Genomic DNA, 22,463 nt, shown 5'->3' on the forward strand with positions numbered 1-22,463 from the left:
AGCAGGCTTGCAGAGCAACAGCCAATGGATGATCATCAATTTAAACTGTAAATAAGGGCCTGTTTTGTTCTGGACTCTGATCCCAGTAGTGCCCCTAACAAGCTGCCCACAAAGCCAGGGCATGATGCCCGCTGTTGGAGACGTGTTGATTGAGGAACTGTGCTTGTCCTTGCAAGCCACTAAAAATAGCAAGAACGCAAAGGCAAAACAGGTTTCTGGGAATGCAAGACAGTTACCCTGATGTCAGTTTTATTCCAGTTGTTCTCACTGAGTGAAAAGGAGAGAGAAGTATCTGGTACAAAAGATGTTAACTTGCCAGACAGCACCCCAGAGACCAAAAAGAATTAATACAACCCTTTAAAGGAGTCCGCCTTTTCACCGGAGGACGCAGAAGTCCTAGGAGAACTGGAGCAAACGTGAATGCCTTTGTCCTGCATAATTAATGGAGCCTGAGATATTTTTTCTCTTCTTCTTCCTTCTTTTTGTAACATAAACTCTTATTGATTGGGGAAAATATATTCACACATTAAAATGTTGGGCAGGTACTATCTCTTTGGTTCAAGTATGTCCCTTTGCGAGGGGGAAGTACATATTTCATGGTGATAAATTCAGCTCATAAGTAGAAAAACTGAACACAAATATACTGCTATGTCAACTTTATTGATTTTCGCAGCATTGTAAAGACCTTCATCGTCCTCCAATATTTCTTAAATCTATCAGCATCTCAGAAAGTGACCCTGAAGGCCTCATTTATCTGTGGAGGAAAAGATCCCTTCTCTTAGGTTCACCCATAAACACTGTGATTTAAACAGCTCAGGCCTGCCTCTGCTTCTGGAAGGTAACCTGTGCAGAGAAAGCTGTTCTTAGAGTCATGGGTAATGGCTTTCTTTTCTCTGGAAAAAGGATCAGCCAAGTCTTAATTTCAGCCAAGTGTCCATGGCCAAATGTCCTTTTTTAAAGTCCTGCAGATAACTATAGATTAAGTATGCAGCTTGGCTGATACTGATGCACTGATTGACATGAGTGAATTCGAGGGTAGGGCTCCTTTCTGTACCACGTCTAAGCATTGCTTCCAGTGTTGGGTGCTACATCTGGACTTGAAAGTCTCACTCTTCAAGTCCTGCTCCTGCTAAGAATCTTTAAGTCTCCTTCAAGGTGTCACCACTACATATTCTGCTGCTACAGAAAAACCTATGCTCACTGCAATATTTGACATCTTATTTTTAAAAATCATATTCCTTTCTAATGGCATCAATGAAACAGAGACTATCACTAGAAGAGAACAATTCGAAGGTGTCTTCCAGCTACAAATTCCTTTGTTTTTGTCTATCTCACTTTACAAATGGGAAAATGTAAATGACTCAACCAAAGTCACCTGCAAGGTGGAAGCAGAGTCAGAGATTTCTCAATCACAAAAATTCAGAGTGCTTTTCCCACCAGAAAAGGGATCCTTGAGGGTGGAAAGCTGCTTATTTCTTTTTACACCCTCTGGTGCCTACAGTTTGTTGATTGTTAAATAAAATTTACTAAAAATGTGAACTAGAGGAAAAATCAATAGGGATTACAAGAATCGATCCAAAGCCAACAAACATAACTAAATCTCATTATAAAAATAAAGGATATAAGTTCAGTTCCTCAATTTAGGGCTGTATACAGCAGATCAAAATGGTGTATATCTAATTGTTGACGGACCGTAATCAGCCTAAGGAGAAGATAGTAATGCTAAAGGGTAAATCACTAAATCTGTGAGGCTGACATTATTGAACTGTGCTGTTCAATCCTGCGGCCACCAGCCTCATGTGGCTATTTACATTCAAATTAATTAAAATTAAATGAAATGTAAAATTCAGTTTCTCAGTCACACTAGCTATATCTCAAATACTCAATAGCCCTCAGTGGTTAGTGTCCACAGCACTGGACAGCGTAGAGGACCATTTCTATCAGTGAGGAAAGTTCTACTGAAGACTGCTATTTATACAGGATAATCACTACTATTACTTATAGTAACTACATGAAGAAGGAGGAGAAGGAAGATGAGAAAAGGAGAATAAAGTGGAGAGAAAAACATTGATTAAGACTTACCTATTCTGTGCTAAACACTTAAAATGCCTTAGTTCCTGTAATCCTAACTTCCCTTATGAGGTAGGTACTACAATTATCCCCATTTAAATTTGATGACACCGTGCTTCGAGAGATTAAGTAAATCACCATAGTTATGCACTTGTTAATTGGTTTAGCTGGGTTTTCACTCAAGCCATCTGACTCCAGAGTCCATGCACAGCTGGGAAATTATGCCACTTCTACTGAAGAACTTGACATGTTTAGGGCCAGAAGAAACATGACACTCTACATCAGTGGTTCTTAACCCCAGATACATACCAGAAGCACGTGGGAGCTTGCTCCAGATATAGCTCCCTGAACCCTACACCAGAGCAACAGGGGTGGGGCTGAGGCTTGCCCACTGGAGGACAACTAGAGCTTTGAATATACAGCCAGAGTTGAGGATAACTGGTTAGTGATGTACTAATCCACCTTCCACAGGCCAGATAAGAAAATGCAGAACCTGCCCACGGTCACTAACCGTACCTACTGACAGATCTAAAACAAGAGCCTGGATGTCAGTGTTACCATCATATGAGAATATGGCTTAGGACACATTAATGAACAGCACTTTTCTATTTCCTGATGGATATCATTATCCATTTATATAAGGCATATATAATGCTTACAGAGTATATGTCAGAATCCAGAATTTGATAGTGCAGATCTTTGAAACCAATAATGAATGTAGCACTACTCTCCTCGAGACAGGTCTTTCTCATTTAACAGCAAACATTTTCTTCCTAAGAAAGTACCATCTTTCTCTGAAGATTAGATAAACCCTCTGCATAGGAGGAGTATAATGTAGTAGAAACAGAATGCCTGCCAATCAAGAAACCTGAATTCTAGTCCCAACTGTGTCTGTAACTCTGTGATGGGGACAAGCCATTTCCTTTCTTTGAACCTCAGTGTTCTTATTTGTAAAATTAGGGTGTAGTACATCATGATCTCCAAGGTTCCTTCCAGCAGTGTCTCCACCCTGACATGTGTGTGCAGGCTGAACAAATTTTAGAAATGAAACCTCCAACCTGCTGTAGGACAATGCATTCACTTCAATTCTAGCCAATCTATTTATTCCATGTCAAGGGAAAACAGAGGGACATCTTATGAAAACCCCACCTTTTGTTTTGTCAAGACTCTGATTCTTGTCCCTGATCGGTCAGACCCCTTACAAGAGTCCAAACATCCAATAACAAGACTCATTCCCTGTAGTGCCTTTTGGAAATGCTAATGATATATCTACCCAGCTCCCTCCTACATTCACAGCTGCTGATCTGAAAATTATGATGTGTCAGACATTTTACCACCTTAACATCCATCAACTCATCTTTACATCTCTTAAAGCTTACCTGTAATGGATTTTTAGGTGGCTCAGAGAGCCAGCCAAGACAGAAGTCACACCATGAATAAATAACATGCTGAATATGCATTCCTTACCTTACGCTTGTTGGTAGGACACACATAGAGGTAGCTTAAAATTGTTTTCAACCCAACTTTATCATTCAGCTTCTCATAGGTTGTCCCATAATCAGTTGACCTATAATTCAAAAGGAGCATTAATGAGGACAGATGTATACGTCATTTGCCCGCTTGTCAGTATAATGTATGTTTTACATAGTAGGATAGCCCTCCAGAGGTTTCTAAATGATTCACGTAGTATATAATGATGCTTAATTATGTACACAGTAGCATCATGTGAGTGGTTAACATTTGCATTTAAATTGAATTGGTAAAAATTAAAACTCCATCTCTCCACTGCTCCTTAACGTACGTGCATTTCATAAAGAATGTGTTTAATTTTAAGATTAAGAATGAGGGTGTCGCTTAAATTGGCCAAAGAAATAATGAGCTTTTACTTAGATTTGACATTTCCAAACTTCTGCTTTATCCTTGGCACAGTGGAAAAGCAGGTTCTCCTGATTTATGTACAAACTGTTTTTTGTTTCATGAGTCATAGAATATATGGCAGGTCAGTCCCTCCAAAGGTCATTCTGTCTTTTCCCATTATTTAAGAATAAGAAAATGTCTTAATAATAAGTGAGATTTCACAGTTCTACTCAGTGGCCTTTTCCAGTGTTAAGCAATCTGAGGCTGGGAGTATATTACTTCTTGGCAGTGACCCTGCAATTTTTTTGGAAATTCTCTCATCTTTTCTTAACATTGGTCAAGAACTTATTATTCAGACTGAATAAATAGGCCCTAATCACCTTCTCCATGTAAGTCTATTATCTATTTCAGATGATCAATCTTATTAGATCATCATTACAACCATGTACAGTAGGAAATACTATCTGTATTTGAAGAAAGTGGATGAGAGAACCCAAACATATAACTGGCTTTCTTCAGGACCAGTCTGTGCTCTAGCCCAAACACTGGCTGATAGCCAAGAATATTTGAAGAACATTCCAAAACTCTTTGACAGAAGATCTTATTTATGAATCACAAAAGACTAAATTCTCCTTCTACATTCATCTTTTTTTCTCCTTAAACTCACGTTGATGTGAAATTTCCTCCTACTTTCTAAGAAATATCTGAGACTTCTTTCTTTACTCAGTCCAATCTTGGTGTTTGATCATTTTTTTTTCCACTTTTACCCTGGCCTTACTGGGTCAACGTTCTCTTCTAAGACTTGCTTATCTCCAAAATTTCACTAGCTCCTTTTATTGGATAACTTTTTCTATTTAGTATTTGGAACAATACAAGTTCAAGAACAACAACAAAAAAATAGATACAAAATCTCTGGGGGTGGTGATGGGAAGAAGATGAAATGTGCAAATATCTGTACATTAATAAATTTGCCTGGTGATAGGTGGAAATCAGTAGGACTATGTTGGAGATGACAGAATGGTTTAGTTTTCCAATGGGATAATGGGAAAGGAGGCTAGAGAAGTAGGGTTAATTCCATAAGGGCATAATAATTAGTTTCTTATGATTTCTATTAACTTGATCCTTGAGCTACTCAATGAATATTTTTACATTCAAAAAAACATATGACAAGGGCAAACCCTGTATTTGTGTGTGTGTGTGTGTGTGTGTATTTAACTGAAATCCCGATGTGGCAAGATAGTAATGGAGTGACTAGTTCAGACTGACATTAACAACTTTTTTTTCCAGAGAGCTTACAATATGTTATTGGGTACTTTTCTCTTATAAAAATCACCAATACAGATCCTTCAAAGTATCCGCCATTACTTTATGTGCTATTTTTTGTCCCTTGATTTCTTAAAGCTCAAAAAGTGAATTACAATTTGTCAATTCTCCATTCCAACAAAACTACATGTTTAAATGTTATGCCATTGTAATAATCAATAGGTAGAATGAGAAAAAAAAAAAGGATGCATTTCCAACACCCAAAATGGCATAGACTAGCAATTGTTCATGGTTGTCCCACAGAACCAGAATTAGACAGAGTGCTGACCCGTGTCATGGGTAAAACTAACAATCAGCTTTGATACGCTGGTACAATGATAAAGGAGTGAACCTACTCAACACTTCCAAGCCAGCTGGTAAAGCTCTCTGAGTAGCTACTTCCATCAGCCTCACCACCATGGCCTCTCCTTGGAGAACTCCCAGATCTCCTCACAGTCCCAGCAACCAAAAGCTTGAGGGCTGGCACATCAGAGGTCCTCAAGAAACTTGCTCCAGCACCTGTTCTGATTGGTCACTTCCTATGCCAATCAGGCTATACCTGAGCCCCCGTGGAGGAGGCAGTGACCTTGGTGGAGGCACTGAACGCTGGAAGGCAACTCCTGGTGCCCATCTGCAAACCCCCCTTCACAGCTAACATATTGTCCTAGTTATGCCTGCATGGCCAAATGTGGGAAATTCAGTCTCCCTGGGATGTGGGCTCTGAAAAAGCAAATGAGGGACAGATAGCAGAGCAGCAGGCTGGCTTTTGAGCCAGTGAACTAGCTGTTAAATATTTTAAGTATCATCCTTAGATATGGGGGAGAGGAGTATTATTCAAGATCAAAAAAAAAAAAGTTAGGAAATGCTTGATTAGGCAAAATTTAATGTTCCTTTACTTTAGAACTTACAAATTTTACTGTTCTTATATACATATATAAATTTTATTATTCTAATATACACTGTGAACCTCTTACATGCATATTTCATGAAGCATTTTCAAAACATATTTGATTATAGGATTCATTCTTGAGAGATATCTAATGAGATTAGTGTCCTGAACAATATACTTTGGAAAACCATATCAAAGGCAAAAAAAAAAAAGAAAAAAAAAGGCTAAAGAAAGATTATGGATCTTGGTTTCATAAGAAAAGGGGAGCAATAAAAATATTTAAAACAAATTAAATTTGCAAAGAGAAAATGCCAGTTTTGCTAACCATAAAGTGACTGCTGTTGCAAAGTCAAAAAAGAGGAAGTAATCTTAAAAAATACGTTATCATAGAAAGACGTAGTTAAGATGCAATATAAGCAGCCTTGAATTTGCAACTGGTACCATTTTTTTAAAACATTCCAAAGCACACATTTTTTTCAGGTTTTGTTTATAAGTTGACCTATCTACAGAAGAAAAACATAGCTTCTGTCAACATCTAGACTTGGGCTAGACTTCGCTTAAAAACTAAGCATTCCAGGAAAATAAATAGCAAATGATTAAATCAAGAATTATAGGTTCTTGCTTTTGATCTTTAATCCTTACTCTACTTTTTTACAAACATATCTTAAATATGTTCAGAACATTTGAAAGTATTTTGTTATTTAAGAATTTACTATATACATAGAACAGAGATGAGTTTCTTGGAAGGGTGGAGAAACCACATTCAAGGCATGGCACCTGCCTTCCAAGACCCTGTGATCTCTTTAAGATGACAAAGTCTCCTATCACACTGAAAGAAGGGACCAATTCAAGGCATGGCTAGTTTCCACAAGGAGTGGCAGAAATAAAACGTGTGATTGGATTTCCTCTACTATAATCTTATACCATCAAATGAGATAATAAATAAGCACAGAATCATTTGTAAACTAAATTAATCCATAAAAAGCACTGAGTACAATGGCTGGTATGTAATAAACAATCTACAAATGATAGCTTTTGTTATTCATTTTATCCCTCATTCTTTTTTTGTATTCTTTGCCCAGCACTTACTCAAACCCATTACATGCACCTTCCAGGAAAATCTCAACCGCTGAAAATGAGTTAGCGTTAGTTTGCTCAGAAACTAAGACATTCATGAAGCTATTACCATTTGAAAATGTAACCACATTTAGCCTATCATATTTTACTTTTTATTATTTTTTATTAAAGTATAGTCAGTTTACAATGTTGTGTCCATTTCTGGTATATAGCATAATGTTTCAGTCATACATATACATACGTATATTCATTTTCATATTCTTTTTCATTATAGGTTACAATAAGATATTGAGTATAGTTCCCTGTGCTATACAGAAGAAACTTATTTATCTATAGCCTCTCATATTTTAAAGGACATGCGCTAGTCATTTTGTGTGGGGCTTGGATCACAGAGGTAAGGCTAAGAATGGGAATTTGACAGTTAAAGATCCTGCACTCTGCTTCTATAACAATTGTCCCAGAAATCCATTGTTGAGTAGACTATTATGCTTAAGAAACTTATCAGATAATAAAAATGAACCTTTATTGAGTGCTTACCATGTGACCTCAGCTCATACAGAATCCCATGAGATGGACACTGGTATTAGTCACATGCAGAGACCAGGAAGACCTAGATGGAAAACCAACCTGCTTAATTAAAGCCACAGAACTTGGAGGTGCAGCCCCCAATCAGGCTGCCACTCCAGACTGGGCATCCCTAACCCCAGGCTGCACTGTTTCTCTCAAAAGCTACAAGAGGAAAAGTAAATGCATTTACAAAATCTAGTTTTGCATTTCTTGGTAAAATGAATAGGAACTGAAATCATTAGAAGTTCCTGGTGGTGTAGGCCAAAACCTGGCTTCACTTACTTTGTAAAGACAGGGCCTGCCAGGGAGGATCCATTTGAAGAAAAGTATAAGCAGAAACTCTCACAGTGATGTAAGTAAGAGGAAGGGAAAGTCAGTCTTGGATCTCGTCCACCCTGGCTCCTGGGGAGGCTAGGAATATGGACAAAGTGAGTGCGTCAACTTGTTAATGATCTGATGATGTCTCATGAAGATTACCAGGATGTCACAGTCTCAGAGAAAGAGCACGTACTTGAAGCCAAACAGAACTGGATTCAGGCACTCGCTAACTGTCCTGCTCTCCACCACAAACTCCAGACTTGCTCTAGACAAAGTCACGTTTACTTTTGTATCGAATAGGTTTGCAATATAATTGTGAGATGCCCATTTCTCAGTTCCTCTCCTTTTTCTGCCTCCTCCCCATCCCTGCCCACTCCAGCCTTGTTATTCTCTGTCCTTGGAAAGCTCTTTCCCCAGACACCCTGACAGATGCCCCTCACTTCTTTCCGGACCCCACAAGTGCTGTATGAAATAGTGACTCCTCTCACTCTCCCAGCATGTTCCATCCCCCACCAGAATGTAAGCACCTCGAGAAGAGGAAAGATGTCTGTTTTGTATGCTGCTGTCTTCTTCACCCTAAAAAGAGTACCCCAGACACTTGGGAAGCCCAACTGTTCCTGGCTGAGTGGCCGGCTTCACAGATGCCTGCTCTTCTTGTGTGTGGCCCACTGGACTCCTACTAAGGCAAAACTAAGAGGCTCACATGGTCTAACAAGAACCACTGCAGTCCCTGCCGTGAGCAGACTGAATCAGCTGCGCAGGATGAAGTGGGACTTGGGTGGTGAGCATGTTCTGTGCTTCCCTACTTTTTACTGGAGAACCTCTGCCAGGCATCTACTTCCTGACTACTCTTAAGTACCATAAGGGTAGCTCACATCCTTGTTGGCCCCCAAGTCCCCAGAACAATGCTGGTGCAGAGCAGATGCCTTTTGCCTCCAGAAGGCAAATGAATTCATGAAGCCGGGTGGACACACTCTTTGAATCAAAGATGAGCCAAGCTTTAGAAAGTATCTAAATAACCTGACCCCCTCCTCCACCTCCAAGCCCCAGAAAGGGAAGATCCTCTCTCCCAGACACACCATGACATTTGCCAAAGTCACAAACCCAGGACTCAAGCTCTAGAGGGAAGCTTGGGGACTAGCATCAAGGCATCACGCAAATCAGCTTAAATGAGATGTCCTGAAAGTGGAACAGCATTTACCCCTAAATCAAGCAGCTGCGGCTTCCGTCATTTGTTTCTTTCCTACAATCATTAAGAGCAGCCACTTCCATTGTTCCCGGTGCATTTGGCGGCCTAAAAATAGTTTCCGAAGGCAAAGGTGCACTGGCTGCACCTCAGGCTCTGCTCCTGAGTCACTTAGGATGCATGAGGTTAAAGCAGTAAGAATAATTTAGGGTTTGGAAAATGTTTGCGAGTGAGTCGACATTTAAATAACTTCATTATCATTCATTGACAGCTTTTTTTTTTTAACCTGTCAGTGCAATTGATATTTCTATTACCATGTTATAACAAACCCCTGCACATTTTAAATACAGTCACCAGATTCCATTAGTCTACCCACTGTCAAGAAAATATCTCCCAATCCATTTTTCATAATACCCCGAGAATATAATAGGCAATCTACATCAAATGATGACGTGGAGCTGAAGGAAACTGTCTCCTGCTTTCTAAGGATTCTGCCCTGAAATACGTTTGCCTGTCAGCCTAAACATATAATTTAAATGTGCTGCTGAGACATTAAGATGCACCGTGAGCCGAACCAGCTCTCCTCTTGTTTCTTGGATTCCCTGAGCTTTACAGATTAACCTGCAGAATTAGAGCAAAGGGGGTTAAACAGCAGGATTAGGAGAAGGCATGTCAATGTGCTAGACAGATAGTTCCACTCTGTCACGTGTCACAGAATTTGAAACGAATTTCACTTGTAATTAAAAGGTGTTTATTTTTCAAATGTAAGAGGAAGTCCCTATGTGTTGATAAGCTGTAGAAGTCCTCTCTCATTCCTCTGGTCTTTCTGTGGCATTGTTCTTCCTTTCTTTGGATTATTGCATGCGTTCTTGATGCTTCTAGTCACACAGGGCAGCTAAGAGAAACGTGAAATGTATCCGATTTTGATCTGCATGCTGCTCTGTGGGAAAGTGGCAAATCTCAAACACAAGAATCGCCACCCACGTACATTTCCGCAGTAAGTAAACTGATCTATATTACAGTTAACATTAAAGATAGGGGTTACCTTTACCTCTGAAATTTCTTTCAGTTCATTTTTGAGTATAAAAGTAACCACAGTTGGTACTGATACCCAGGTCTCTGACTATGTTGCTTAAGAAAGGGAGGGCCGAGTAATTTAGACAGAGGTCTCAGTTCAGTTTTGGGGCAGCGGGCACAGGGAAGAGTATTTTTCTTACCAGGTGATGTCTGCGAGATCCTTCTGACACGCGCGAGCACGCACACATGCACACACACTTGTGCACACACTCACCCACGCACGCACACCCAACCCACGCACTTGCACACACACGCAGGACTGTCTGTCCCCGGCTGTCCTCGTCTGCGCCCTCCCTCTCTGGGGCGGGCGGGTTGCTGCCATCTCTGCAGCAGCAGGTCCTGATGCAGCAGCCCAGGTGACACTACTACTCGTTCCTCGTCACAGATGCCCCCTCCCTCTTGCCACCATGTCTCTGCAAATAGAATATCCACCGCTACAGAGACAAGCTGGTGGGGGTGGGGAGGGCAGAGGACACACATCCCTTGTCATCGTTCAAGAGTCCACTTCACAGTCACTTTCCCTGTGATTTCTCTCCAGACAACGCCAGGTGACCAGCAGCCTTTATCCCTTCTTTTGCGATATCCCAGACTCTTACACGTTACACCGAAATTATCAGTGCTCACAGTTTTCTCTGCTAATAGACTATGTTCTCCGAAGGCAGGACTAGTTTATATTTATCCTTTCACCCTTCTTTCCACTTATCAAAATTCATTTATATACTTCCTGGCTGGACTCACATACCCCTTCCTTCATGGAGCTTTCTCACATCCCTCTGCCGAATGGAATGACTCTCTCCTTTAAACCCCATGTAACTCCTATGAACCTCTCTTATGTCGCTTTTTATCTTCTTCTATGTATTACCCTTGTCTGGGTCTACTCCCCTCACCTGACGGTCATCTGCTTTTCAGCAATTTATGCTTCCTCTTCTGTCTGTCTCTCTCCACTTTAGCTTCTCCTTACAATCCAAAAAGGTGCTCAAACAATGTGGCTGATTGAACTGAAGGCACTACCCTGAAATTTATCAGAAGATATAATTTGAGAAATTTCACATGTGTTTTTTTGCATTTCTTTTTGCAGGGTGATGGAGCAAGAAAACTTCAGGGTTCCCTGCTGAGTCTGAGTCATGTGGTAATTCTGAGGCATAAATATAAGAGAAATTAGGGGCTTACTTAAGGAAGCACACATACAAATGTGTATGTAAAATGTTCTATGCATTAACATATTAAAATAATATACATAAATACAGCAATGCAAAACATACTATGCATTTATCAGTTACAGGGGTAAAGATAAATCTAGGAGGAGAAAGGCATGTCTGCTCAGCAATGTAAAGGGTTCTCTCTTTTTATTATTCTAATTCTTCTTTATTCCTTTCTGCATTGACTCTTTTTGGGGTGGGAATAATTAGGTTTATTTTATTAGTTTATTTTAACAGAAGTACTGGGAATTGAACTCAGGACCTCAAGCACGCTAAGCATGCACTCTACCCCTGAGCTATATACCCTCCTCCAAGGGTTCACTCTTTTGATACGGCCCTAGTCCTTCAGGCATTTTTGCTCCAACACAGAGTTTCCATTATCATGCTGAGGTTACATCTTCATAGGCTACATTACCCTGTACTCATAATTGATTGTGCCAAATAGTTTACGAATAATAATAGTGGGCATTCACTCAATGCTTAAAACATACCACAGCTTGGGCTAACTTTGCTAGCTAACTTTGCAAAGATTACCTCATTTAATTCTCATAACACCCAAAGAGTTAAGTACTGGTATGGTCCACATTTTACAGAATTTTACAGACACAGAGATCAAGACTGAAAGAAGAACAACTTGCCAATGCCAATCAGCATCGATGAGTGGGACCTGGATTCAAACTCAGACAGTTAGTCTCCAAGGCCAGCTTCATACAGAGACAAGGTGACTCATCCATTCAAGTCTTGTGCTCTTTGAAAAGATGGAATAGTTTGCCTGGAATTTTCCAATGGAGCTCCCAGAAGTTAGATCACTCTCATCCGAAAGGATGAACCACAGTTGTTTGTAATATATGCCAGTTATCATCCTAAATCAACTTTCTAGTTGAATGAGGACCCTTAGCCCAAGTATCTAATAAACCAAGACTCCAAAGGCATTGATCTAGTCTAGAGACTACTGCAGCCTTTCCCCTACTTGTGAAGAATGTACAGTACCAGACACGAAATGACATACATAGCCCTTGTGTTAGCATCTTTACAGGAAAATGAATTTAACCTGCAGCTGCTTATTGTGATGTGCTATTCCTGCCGGATTGCTTCACTTTCCTCTCACCCTGTACTCTGGTTGGCTAAAGGAGCACCAACACTGTCTCACCTGGAAATATTCAAAAATAAGTAAAATATTTATCCAATGAAGACAATGTTACTCAGTCTTCCTGGCCTTTCCATTAGCACATACAGATTTTATCATTTTTATTTGTATTTTGGAAGCATAAGCAGCTAATCATCTAGTGGTGACAATGGGATTTACCTGATTCCCTGATATTAAAATGAATCAATTATCCTAAATTATAGAAGCTGTTCTCTGGGTGTCATGATATAAGGTCATCTTGTTAATTTTTTTTTCTTAAATGGTGGGAACCATGATGGTGTGCAACCAAGCTTTTGCTACCTTTAATTTTCCAGAAGTGAAGTGAAGTTGGAAAATGAGTAAACTACTTCCTCACATGTAATTGGAGAGGACTGGACCATCTGATCTCTAGATGTGACTGTAACATTCAAGAATTCCTGTAGCAGGAGGAGTCTGGGGGAACTCTATAATCACAGTGAAGCCTAGGGTGGGGCTTAGAGACAAATATCATCCCCACATTGTACGAGACAACCAGGACTTGGAGCATCAAGATGGAGGTATATCTTCTTTATCTGTTACATATGATCTGTTCTCTGCCTAGCTTCTTTAAGGATGAAATGATTGAGCCTGGTCAGAAAACACTTTTTTTTTCATTATTGCCTATCATAGCAATATCTTAAATAATCACCATGTATTGGGGGGTCCTGACCTATTATTTGAGGAAAGTTAAAAATTCTAAAATGGTAGAGCTTCAGTAAGGTCTTAGAGATAATCTCATTTCTGTTCAATGTTTTCATTTTTTTCAAAATTAAAGTAGTGGGGAGTTTAAGACCTCCTCTAATTATACAGTAGACACATGGAGTTAGACTCACTGAAACCCTGTCCTCCACTCCAGCCCACCCCCACAGACACTCTAGTTTACCCTCTTTCAGTAACTTTTTAACACTTTCACACAACCTCTTGAAATCAATCATTTCCACACAATAGAATAAGTCTGACCTTATGATTCTGCAGATAAAGAAGCTGAGACTCAGTGTAAAGTAAGTCAAGCATTTAGCTGAGATAAAGTCATGATGAGAACCCAGGTTTTCTGATGGCTGTGTTAAGTCATTTCTCAGAATTACAGGTTATCAAACACGCCAAAGTACCTTTATCTCATCAGAGAAAAAAAATATATAAAGCTTAGCCATCTTAGAACTAATTAATGCTATATGAAAGAAACATGATTCTACGTATGAAAAACTTAGTTCTCCTCCAAAACAAAACCGATAAATTTAAAAAAAACAGAGGCATAGCTGTGTAAGAAACTATGTACAACCATACTCAGAGTCACGTCAGGCTGAAAATTGTGGTTACAGCTGGGAAAGGGACTGGATGAAGGATGACAGTCAATCAAAATGGATATTAAAAATCAGAAATGATACACCTTGCTTATGGAGAATGTACTCCAGTATCCCTCCTGGAATGAAGATTTGAAAGAGAAAAGCCCAGTAACACTTCAGCCATTGACCCTCACCCCTGCCCGTCTGCGTGCAGTGATATCTAACCGACCCACAGGCAATATCCCTTCACAGAGAGTCTGATGGTCCAGCCAAGTGGAGCTGGAGCTCTAACCTACACACCCCTCTAGGCCACACGGACACTTGTTCCCAAGTCACAGGAGAACTGCCAGGTCCCACTTCCCTCAGCTTTTCCAATTTTATTTAAAAAGAAAAGTAATCCAGGAAAAGTTGGCAGTCCCATCCAAAACCTTACCATAGTCCCTTCCCTGCATTCTTAGATGCTTCAAGGTGAACACAAATAGAAATGAAAACACTCAGACCTCCTTCGGCTTGCATCTTTCTGGGGCACTGGTGGCACCAGAATATTCGGCAACAGATGCTGCAAAGGCTTCGATTCTTCCTGACCAGACACAATACGCAGTTAATCTAATTATCAGAAAAATAGTGCTGTGATACAGTGTAATGGTCCATTCACTCATTCATCCAACAATTATTTGTGCTGGGTTTCCCATGTTCCAGGCCTTGTTCTGGGCATGGGCAACAAAACAGAGAAAGGAGAAAAAAGCAAAACAATTGCTGTTCCTGTAGAGCTTACATTCTAGCAAAAAGAGACAGATTAGAGACACATAAACAAATGTATAAATAATTTTTCAGGCGACAGTAAATACCACGAAAGTAAAGGCCTTTTGTAAACACCTAGGAAAGCAAAGAGGACAGAGAGTGAAGATGGGGTGTGTTACGTTACACGGCACAGTCAGAGAGGATCGGTCTGGGTGGTATAAGGGGGTGGGGGTGCTGCATATGTTGAGAAAGAGTGTTACAGGCAGAGAGAAAAGCAAGTGCAAGGACACTGAGTTAGGTCCAAGGTGAGGGTGATCCAGGAGATGAGCATGCCTGGAGCCAAGGACATTAGCAAGGAGGAGCGAGGTTGGTCCCTCTCCAAGGTAATAGCACCCGGACCACACTGAGCCCTGAAGGCCACATTCAGCCTTTGGAAGGTTCTGAGAGGGGGAAGAGCTTGATCTCACTACGGTTTTAATAAAGTGAAGTTTTTAGATATGCACGTAGAGCTGTTTCCCTGTCTGTAAAATAAGGATCAAAATGCTATCTGTCTCATGGGATTGTTAGAAGGGTTCAGTGAGCTGCTTCCTGGAAAATGCCTGGCATGGAGTAAGCACTTATCACCGTAAGCAGTTATTACTGTGGTTGCTGGTTAGTTCAGGAAAATCTGCTTCCAAGGAACAGAGTTAAGAGATAAAATCTGAAAGCCCAAAGGACCAAAATTATATAGGACATAACAGTTCACCCACATAGAACTTGTCTTTTTTTTTTAATTTCAGTATGTAGTGCCATTTATTCAAGAACTACTTACCTTATATCATAAAGGAAGTGAAAAAACAGAAAAAAATAATGGAAAGTGAGATGCAACATGATTTCTTAAAACTGAGATCATTTTCCTTCGTATACATCCCTGGAGGATATTTAGTAGGACATGTTGATCACAATGGGGACTGTGAAATTTGTATGTTGGACTTCAAAGGCTGAAATACTATGTAAACCAGATTTCATCCTCACAAAACATCAGGAAACACTGCCTAATCCAGGTGAGTTGGTGGCATATTATTTTAGAGAACTAAACTTATTTCTGAACAGGACTTGTTTCTGATACCATGACCCAGACTCTTCTAAAAGCTCTTGGGCCTATAACTTATTATTGTTCATCTCCCAAGGCCACCCAAATTGATTTTCTACATACATCCCTGCTTTTTACAGTCCTATTTTTCAAATTCCATTTCTCTCATTTTCTCAAAAACAATATGTCCTCCAATTCACCTCCATTGAGCAGCATCTTCAATTTTCAATATCTGGCTCCAGTTTCTAATTGCACCAATAACTCCTTCAACTCAAGGCCTTCACATTTCTCTCACTTTAGAACATTTAGTGTTTATATGCCTACCTTACAAGAAAAGCGATTAGGGGTCACCCTTTCAAGAGGAGTAAATGCCAGGACTTGTCACAGTAATGGGCTCTGAAGTTGCCAATGCAGGCTTTGCCAAAGACCTGCTGAGTGACCTTGGGCAAGCTGCCCAGCCTCTCTGGGCTGTTCTTTAATAATGATGATTGACCTCACAAGGTTGCTGGGAGGAATCACTAATCAACCTGGTTGGGAAACAGTCAATACAGAGTGCTTTATAAATATTTACTAATAAACAATGAGCTCACTGCATCTGAGAGCCAAAAGATTTGCATAATCACAGAAAACCCTGTCTGGACCCCAGAATAAGTCAGCATAGTGCCTGAAATGGTTCTTGTCTCAAAATTTTAGTCTATCTGCATTCCGGGATGTATCCTGAGAGAGGGGAATGGATCAGATCAGTGAACGTTTAGTCACCTACTAGACAAAGAAAACAATGATTCTAGTCCAGCCAACTAAAGTAGTAAAATTAAACGCAGGGAAAAAAGTATATATAATGCTTTTATAATAAAGTGTGTGTACAACTGAGCTTATCACTCAACAAACCAGGTGAACTGAGGACAATATATAACAGACACTGTTCTGGATACTGGGGATAAGATATCTGATAAAACAAGCAAGGATTCTGGTCTCACAGAGCCTTCATTTTAGCATAAGAGACAATCAATCCCACCATTAAGACTATTTGATATTTTCTTGTTTGCATTAAGTACTCGGATGAAAACAAAAGAGGGTCTTGTTAAAACTGACAGTGTGGCCACCGCTGTAGACTGGATGGCCTTGGAAGACCTCATATAAGTGTACATTGGAATTAGAAGAAACATAGTGCTAAGGCTTTAAGGTATATCCAAGAAACCACAAGAAAATTGTATGCTTAGAGCTTAGAGGGGGATGAATACGGAAAAATCAACAAGGGCTAGATCATGTACGGAGTATAGGGTAAGAGGTTTAGATTTCCTCCAGTGTGAGATTATGGGCAGAGGAGGGATTTGGCCAAAGCCAAGTCAGAAATCAACATTTTTTAAAGGATCACTTTGGCTACTTGGTGGAGAATAAACTAGAAAATGGAAAAAGCAGAGGGTCCAGCCGGGTGGTAAGAATGGCCTGGATGAGGGACTCAGGCCAGGAGTCTTTCCTGAGCTTCACTGAAAAACTGAAAAGTGAGGAATACTTGCAGGCTACCATCAGGTTATCAAGTGCACCCAAACATAGTAATCTACAATTTTTTCTATTAATGTTTCATAATAATTTCAATTCACTATGTATAACATGTTCTAGGTATAACTCAGCAATTTCTTCAACTTACACTCTTCTTTAGCACAATCCTGATTCAACCCCTATTGCTTCCCTTCCACTTAGGACTAGACAATTTCAGAGATGTTCAGGTTACAGTACATTCCAAGGAGCATGGCTTGACATTGAGGGTGTAGTTTCTATAATCATGAATAATTCAGCAGTGTATTAGTTATGCTTTATTATCATTGTTAACTTCAACTTGAGCCATAGTTTTAGCATTGTGGATTTTTTTTTTTTTTAATCAGCAGAAGCTCATCCATCACTTTGCATCCCAGGGATTTACCAGGTTATTAAGTTTGCTATTTATAGCAACAATTGTGATTTAAAATAAGAATCGGTAGTTTGTGTCCCTGACATCTAACCTTAGGTTAAGCACAGGATCTCCAGATGGATTTTTACAGGAAGTAAAATGAAAGCATGCAGCCAGAGATTAATGTCAGCACAGTGCTGAAGAGAATGAGCTCTCTGGCTGCTTCCCAGAAGAAAAATGGTCAGTAATGTAGATTTTGCGTCACAGCCACACAGAGGGGTGGCAGAGGAATGACAGGCAGGATGCCCTGGCATTTCCACATCAGGGCACACGAGCCTAATTTTCTCAAAATGAAGTAGGATCTCCCAAAATCCTGTTCAGAGATCGCCTTAGGAAAGGCATCTCTAAGACTCCTTACTTAAGTCACTCAACCCTCAGTGACTTCTTACTGAGTATCATTTACAGGGTTAGCTGTGAGCTCAACTTCCCTCCACTTCACCAGGTAATGTCTGTATCTCTTGGAAATACCACCACCGTGAACACCGACCTAATCTGTCTTCCCATCCTGGTACCTGAAGATGTGATGTTTCCATACAGTTAAGAGGCTTCCCAGAGTGATATTTCCACGGATGCAGACAGTTTCCTTTGCACAGCGCCGAGCATGAGGCCTTAAGTAATTAATGTTTCTGACAGTGATGAGATTAATGAGAATCAGTTACTATTTTCATGCTTCCAAAGGCATTTCAACCCTTATTTGCTTTAGAATGTGTTTGAAAATCTAGAGAGAGGACTTTTCTTTTTGCCACAGCTGGGGTTTTATACAAATTATTAATATACAATCTTCTCTAAAATTCAGGGAACAAAACTCAAGCTGCTTCATGGGCTTGAGGAGAAAATCCAATTGTCGGTCTGCTTCTGAAAAGGCAGAACTCTATTCAAAAAAATGGGCACAGCCCTCTGTAAAAAAGAAAATGTTTTGTCAACAGTGGAAAATAAAATAAATATTCAATCTACTTGTCATGACAGACTTCTGGGACCTGTTGGATTAGAATTCTGGAGAAGAACCAGGGAATATGCAGATTCTGGGAGAGTCTAGTCTCTCTGGGAACACAAGTGTACAGGTTCAACAAGCCCCACCCCCCAAAGATGAATCAAGTGTCCTGTGCAGAACTTTCTGTGATGCTGTGGTGCAGAGAAGAGACGCAGTGGGATGGGCATGACTGAACAAAGCAGGGGCTTCTTCTAGAGCACCTGGCCAGGTATTCTTACAGACAGACTTCTGTACTTGAGAGATGGCGAAAACAAGGCTCTAAGAACTGCGAGAACTTGGCCAAGTTCACACAACGGGCAGAATCTGGTTTCAAATGTCACTCTGACTGACTCCAAAGTCCATACTCATAACCTCTGTCTTAGACAATCCCAACACACTGCCCGCAAATGAACTGAAGATGTCAGGTCTCCCTGACCCTTACTCCCTACCTATGCATGGCCCTGTGGTAGACACAGGCAAGTCATATGTAACCTAGGGATTTGTTTTGGGGCAGTTATTTAACCTTTATGAGCAGTCCAAGAACAGACAGGGTTTCTTTAAAATATCTAGATTCAGCCAATCTCTATCTGTGAGCTTTCCTCCCAGTACTTTTCAGCTGGGGTGCCACTATCCCCTAGGGGACTCTACAGAAGTGCACAGGCGTGTTAGTACTGTCATCGTGACTGAGGGTGTCTAGAGCAGGAGGCTGAGGGATGCCAGGTGTCATCACATGTAATTATCAAATGCCCCATTAGGCTTTCATGGAGTAGAAAAGTATCTCTAAAGCCAAATTCTATTTTACATATAAGCATAATTTTTCCCATTACTAATATATACTAAATTTTACAAAGTATGACTCCAAGTAACTCGAGGGAAGATTACATTTCTTTTTCTTTTTTTTCTTTGATTGAGAACTTTACCAAGGGATGCTCATTATTTCTAAAAATCTCATAAGGACCTCGTGGAACTTGGGCTGCCAACCCTACTCACTACCTTCATCATAACTCTTCCTTCTAATAATTTTACTTCTAACAGTGTATTGTATAAACAATGACGTATTAAAATACAGTTTAAAATGCATTCATTATATTTCTTTTATCTCTACATTACAGTTAGGATATTTACTTTTATTTACATTGAATGATGTGCATAGGTGAGCACAGTAGGCAGAATATTGCCTCCTCCTTCAAAGATGTCCTTTCCTAACAGATATGTGAAATTATCGGACAAAGGGGATTTTACATTTATAACTGAGATTATTAATCAGTTGATCTTTAAATGGGGAGATAATCTTGGATTATCTGGGCAGACACAATATCATGTGTGCTCTTAAAGGCAGAAGAAAATAAACAGGAGAGTAAGTCAGGAGCACCTGTGAGAGGGACTGACTCCTGGTGATGATGCTGGGTTGAAGACGGAGACGGTAATGTGAGAAGAGATGTGAGTGGTTTCAGGGAGCAGAGGACAGGCCCAGATGACAGCCACCAAAGAAACAGTGACCTCAGACCTACAGTCTCAGGAGCATGGAAGAGAACACTTCTCCCGCGCCTCTACATGGGAGCCCAGCCAGTGGACGCCTGAATTTCAGCCATGTGAAACTCTGAGCAGCAAAGCAGCAGGGTTCACCTGAACTTCTGAGCTACAGAACTGTGAGCTTATGTATATACATGGATGCTTTTTCTGGGATTAAATTTACAGTAATCTGTTAGGCAGCAATACAAATACAATACAATTTCACGTGAGACATTAGTTCTGGTAAGATTAGTAATTAAAGAGCTAGGCAGTTGGTAGCTAGGGTGGTTGGAATGCAAAGTGGAGCCACTGTCCTTATTTGGAACCCAGGACAGATACTGATCAGGCTCCAATGATAGTGTGTACAAGGCTCCATTTTACTTGTTACACAAGTGTGCTTTGTTCTTCCTGACAGCAAATCATACAAAGAGCAATTGCACTTCACTATATTGTTAAAAATATTATGAGCCAAAGGCTAGCCTTGGAACTAAACGACTATAAAAAATAATCTTTTTGTGTTAAACAATGTATCTAAAAACACAATTAGGAGATTTTCCTAAGCTGAGGAGGCCCTAAATCCTATGTCATTGAAGGGCATTAAAGAACTAACTCTCTAGGACAGTCTGCCTGACATTTATGATGGAAGGTGGAGGAAGGGAGCCTAGTAAAAACTCAGAGTCCTGGGTCTCTTCCCCAGAGCTTCTGATCCAACAGGTCCTAGAAATGCTCAGGAACCTACAACTTAATAAGCTTCCTAAATTTAGAACAACCTATTCAGAGAAAAGATTGAGAGTGTCTGAAACTCCACAAACAAAGGATGAACAAAGTGTAGACCAACAAACAAACAAAAGCAAAAAAAGAAGAAAGTGGGAACAGTATCAGCATTCCTCTTTGGGCCAGTACGCAGAATCAGCTACTACTCTAGGAACCAAGCAGCAGCCTCACTTTCAAAAGCAGAGTAAATCCCTTCAAAAAGTACAAAAGAAAGCAAGTACTTTCAAACAGAAAGACTACAACGGTCCAGCGGAAAGAACCTGGACTTGGGAGAAGACAGCTAGACGTTCACTCATGTCCTGGCTGGCTCACTCACAGGGTGCTACTGATAATTCTTCATCTCCTCTCATTTTTACTTTCTCTGCAAAAGAACAATAGTACCCAATGCTTAGCTGTGGTGAAGATTAAAAGAACTATTATGATTTTGACATATCGTAGCTATTTAATAAATATCTATTCTTCTGTCTGCTCCCTGTTAGAAACAGAAGTTTCAAAGGTGATAAATAGATTCTAAGTTGACTAATCCCCACCCCTGGTCTTTAACCTTTTCAGAAAGAAGAGCTTGCATCCCATTATTTTTTAAAGGCCAGAAAAGGAAATTCATTAGCATCTCTTAGTCATTTGTTCTGGGAACATCACTTATACCAGGAGTGCCTTCCTCAAACCCCACCTAATGAAACTCAAGCCTATTATCTATCCCAACATGTACTTACGGAGAAGGAAAAAAATTAAAATGACACAGCTTGGTTACTCAAAGATCAACAAGCTTAACAGCAAGAGCGTAAAAGATGAAAATTTCCTGCCACTTGACTAACTCACCACTTCTAGAATAGATTTCTTACTTCGCATTCTATCAATTCCCATTGGTTTGGTATTAATTGTAGTACCAACTGCCCTTTGATACGTCTGTATTCATTCAAGCAACATACGCTGAACACAGGCCCTAGACATAGGTTGAACATATAAATGAAGATGAACTGGTCCGTTTCCCTCTGGGATCACTAAGGGCAAGTTCACCTAAAGTGAAATCTAAGTTACTATCCCTTTCAGATGCTCAACGGAGGCAGAAATGCCTAAATTTTCTGCCTCTATATTTACTGTGGTTGCTCATGGGCTGTCTATGTACCATTCTCATCTTAAACAAGATGCCTGCAGGATGGCTACAATCCACCTGGTTCTACCAACCTGGGCAAACTGTCGGGAATACAGTCTGGATCAGGGTTTGACAACCTTTTTTCTATACGTTGCCAGATACTTAATATGAGCCACTGAATCTAGGGTCTCTCTTACAATTATTCAGCTCTGTAATTGTAGCAGAAAAGCAGTCAGACAACATAAAAAAGATGGGTGTGGCTGTGTTCCAGTACCTTTATTCATGAAAGCAAGTGGTAGTCAGACTTTGGCCATAGCTTGCTGACCCTGTTCTAGATTCTTTAGACCAGAATTACTAGTTACT

At 40.2% G+C, this 22,463-nt stretch overlaps 1 protein-coding gene across 4 annotated transcripts in view; it reads right to left on the bottom strand.

Moving 5' to 3' along the window:
- Positions 1 to 22,463, bottom strand: part of SORCS1 (sortilin related VPS10 domain containing receptor 1) — a 468,685-nt gene that overhangs the window by 213,618 nt on the left and 232,604 nt on the right. For all 4 annotated transcript variants that reach the window (XM_064488397.1, XM_010987109.3, XM_010987108.3 and 1 more), the window contains exon 3: positions 3,538 to 3,637. In XM_064488397.1, coding sequence (XP_064344467.1) covers positions 3,538 to 3,637 — 100 coding nt within the window. The remainder of the gene's footprint in view (positions 1 to 3,537; positions 3,638 to 22,463) is intronic.

The sequence above is a fragment of the Camelus dromedarius genome, chromosome 8, assembly GCF_036321535.1.
Source record: "Camelus dromedarius isolate mCamDro1 chromosome 8, mCamDro1.pat, whole genome shotgun sequence".
In the NCBI taxonomy this organism is placed as follows: domain Eukaryota; kingdom Metazoa; phylum Chordata; class Mammalia; order Artiodactyla; family Camelidae; genus Camelus; species Camelus dromedarius.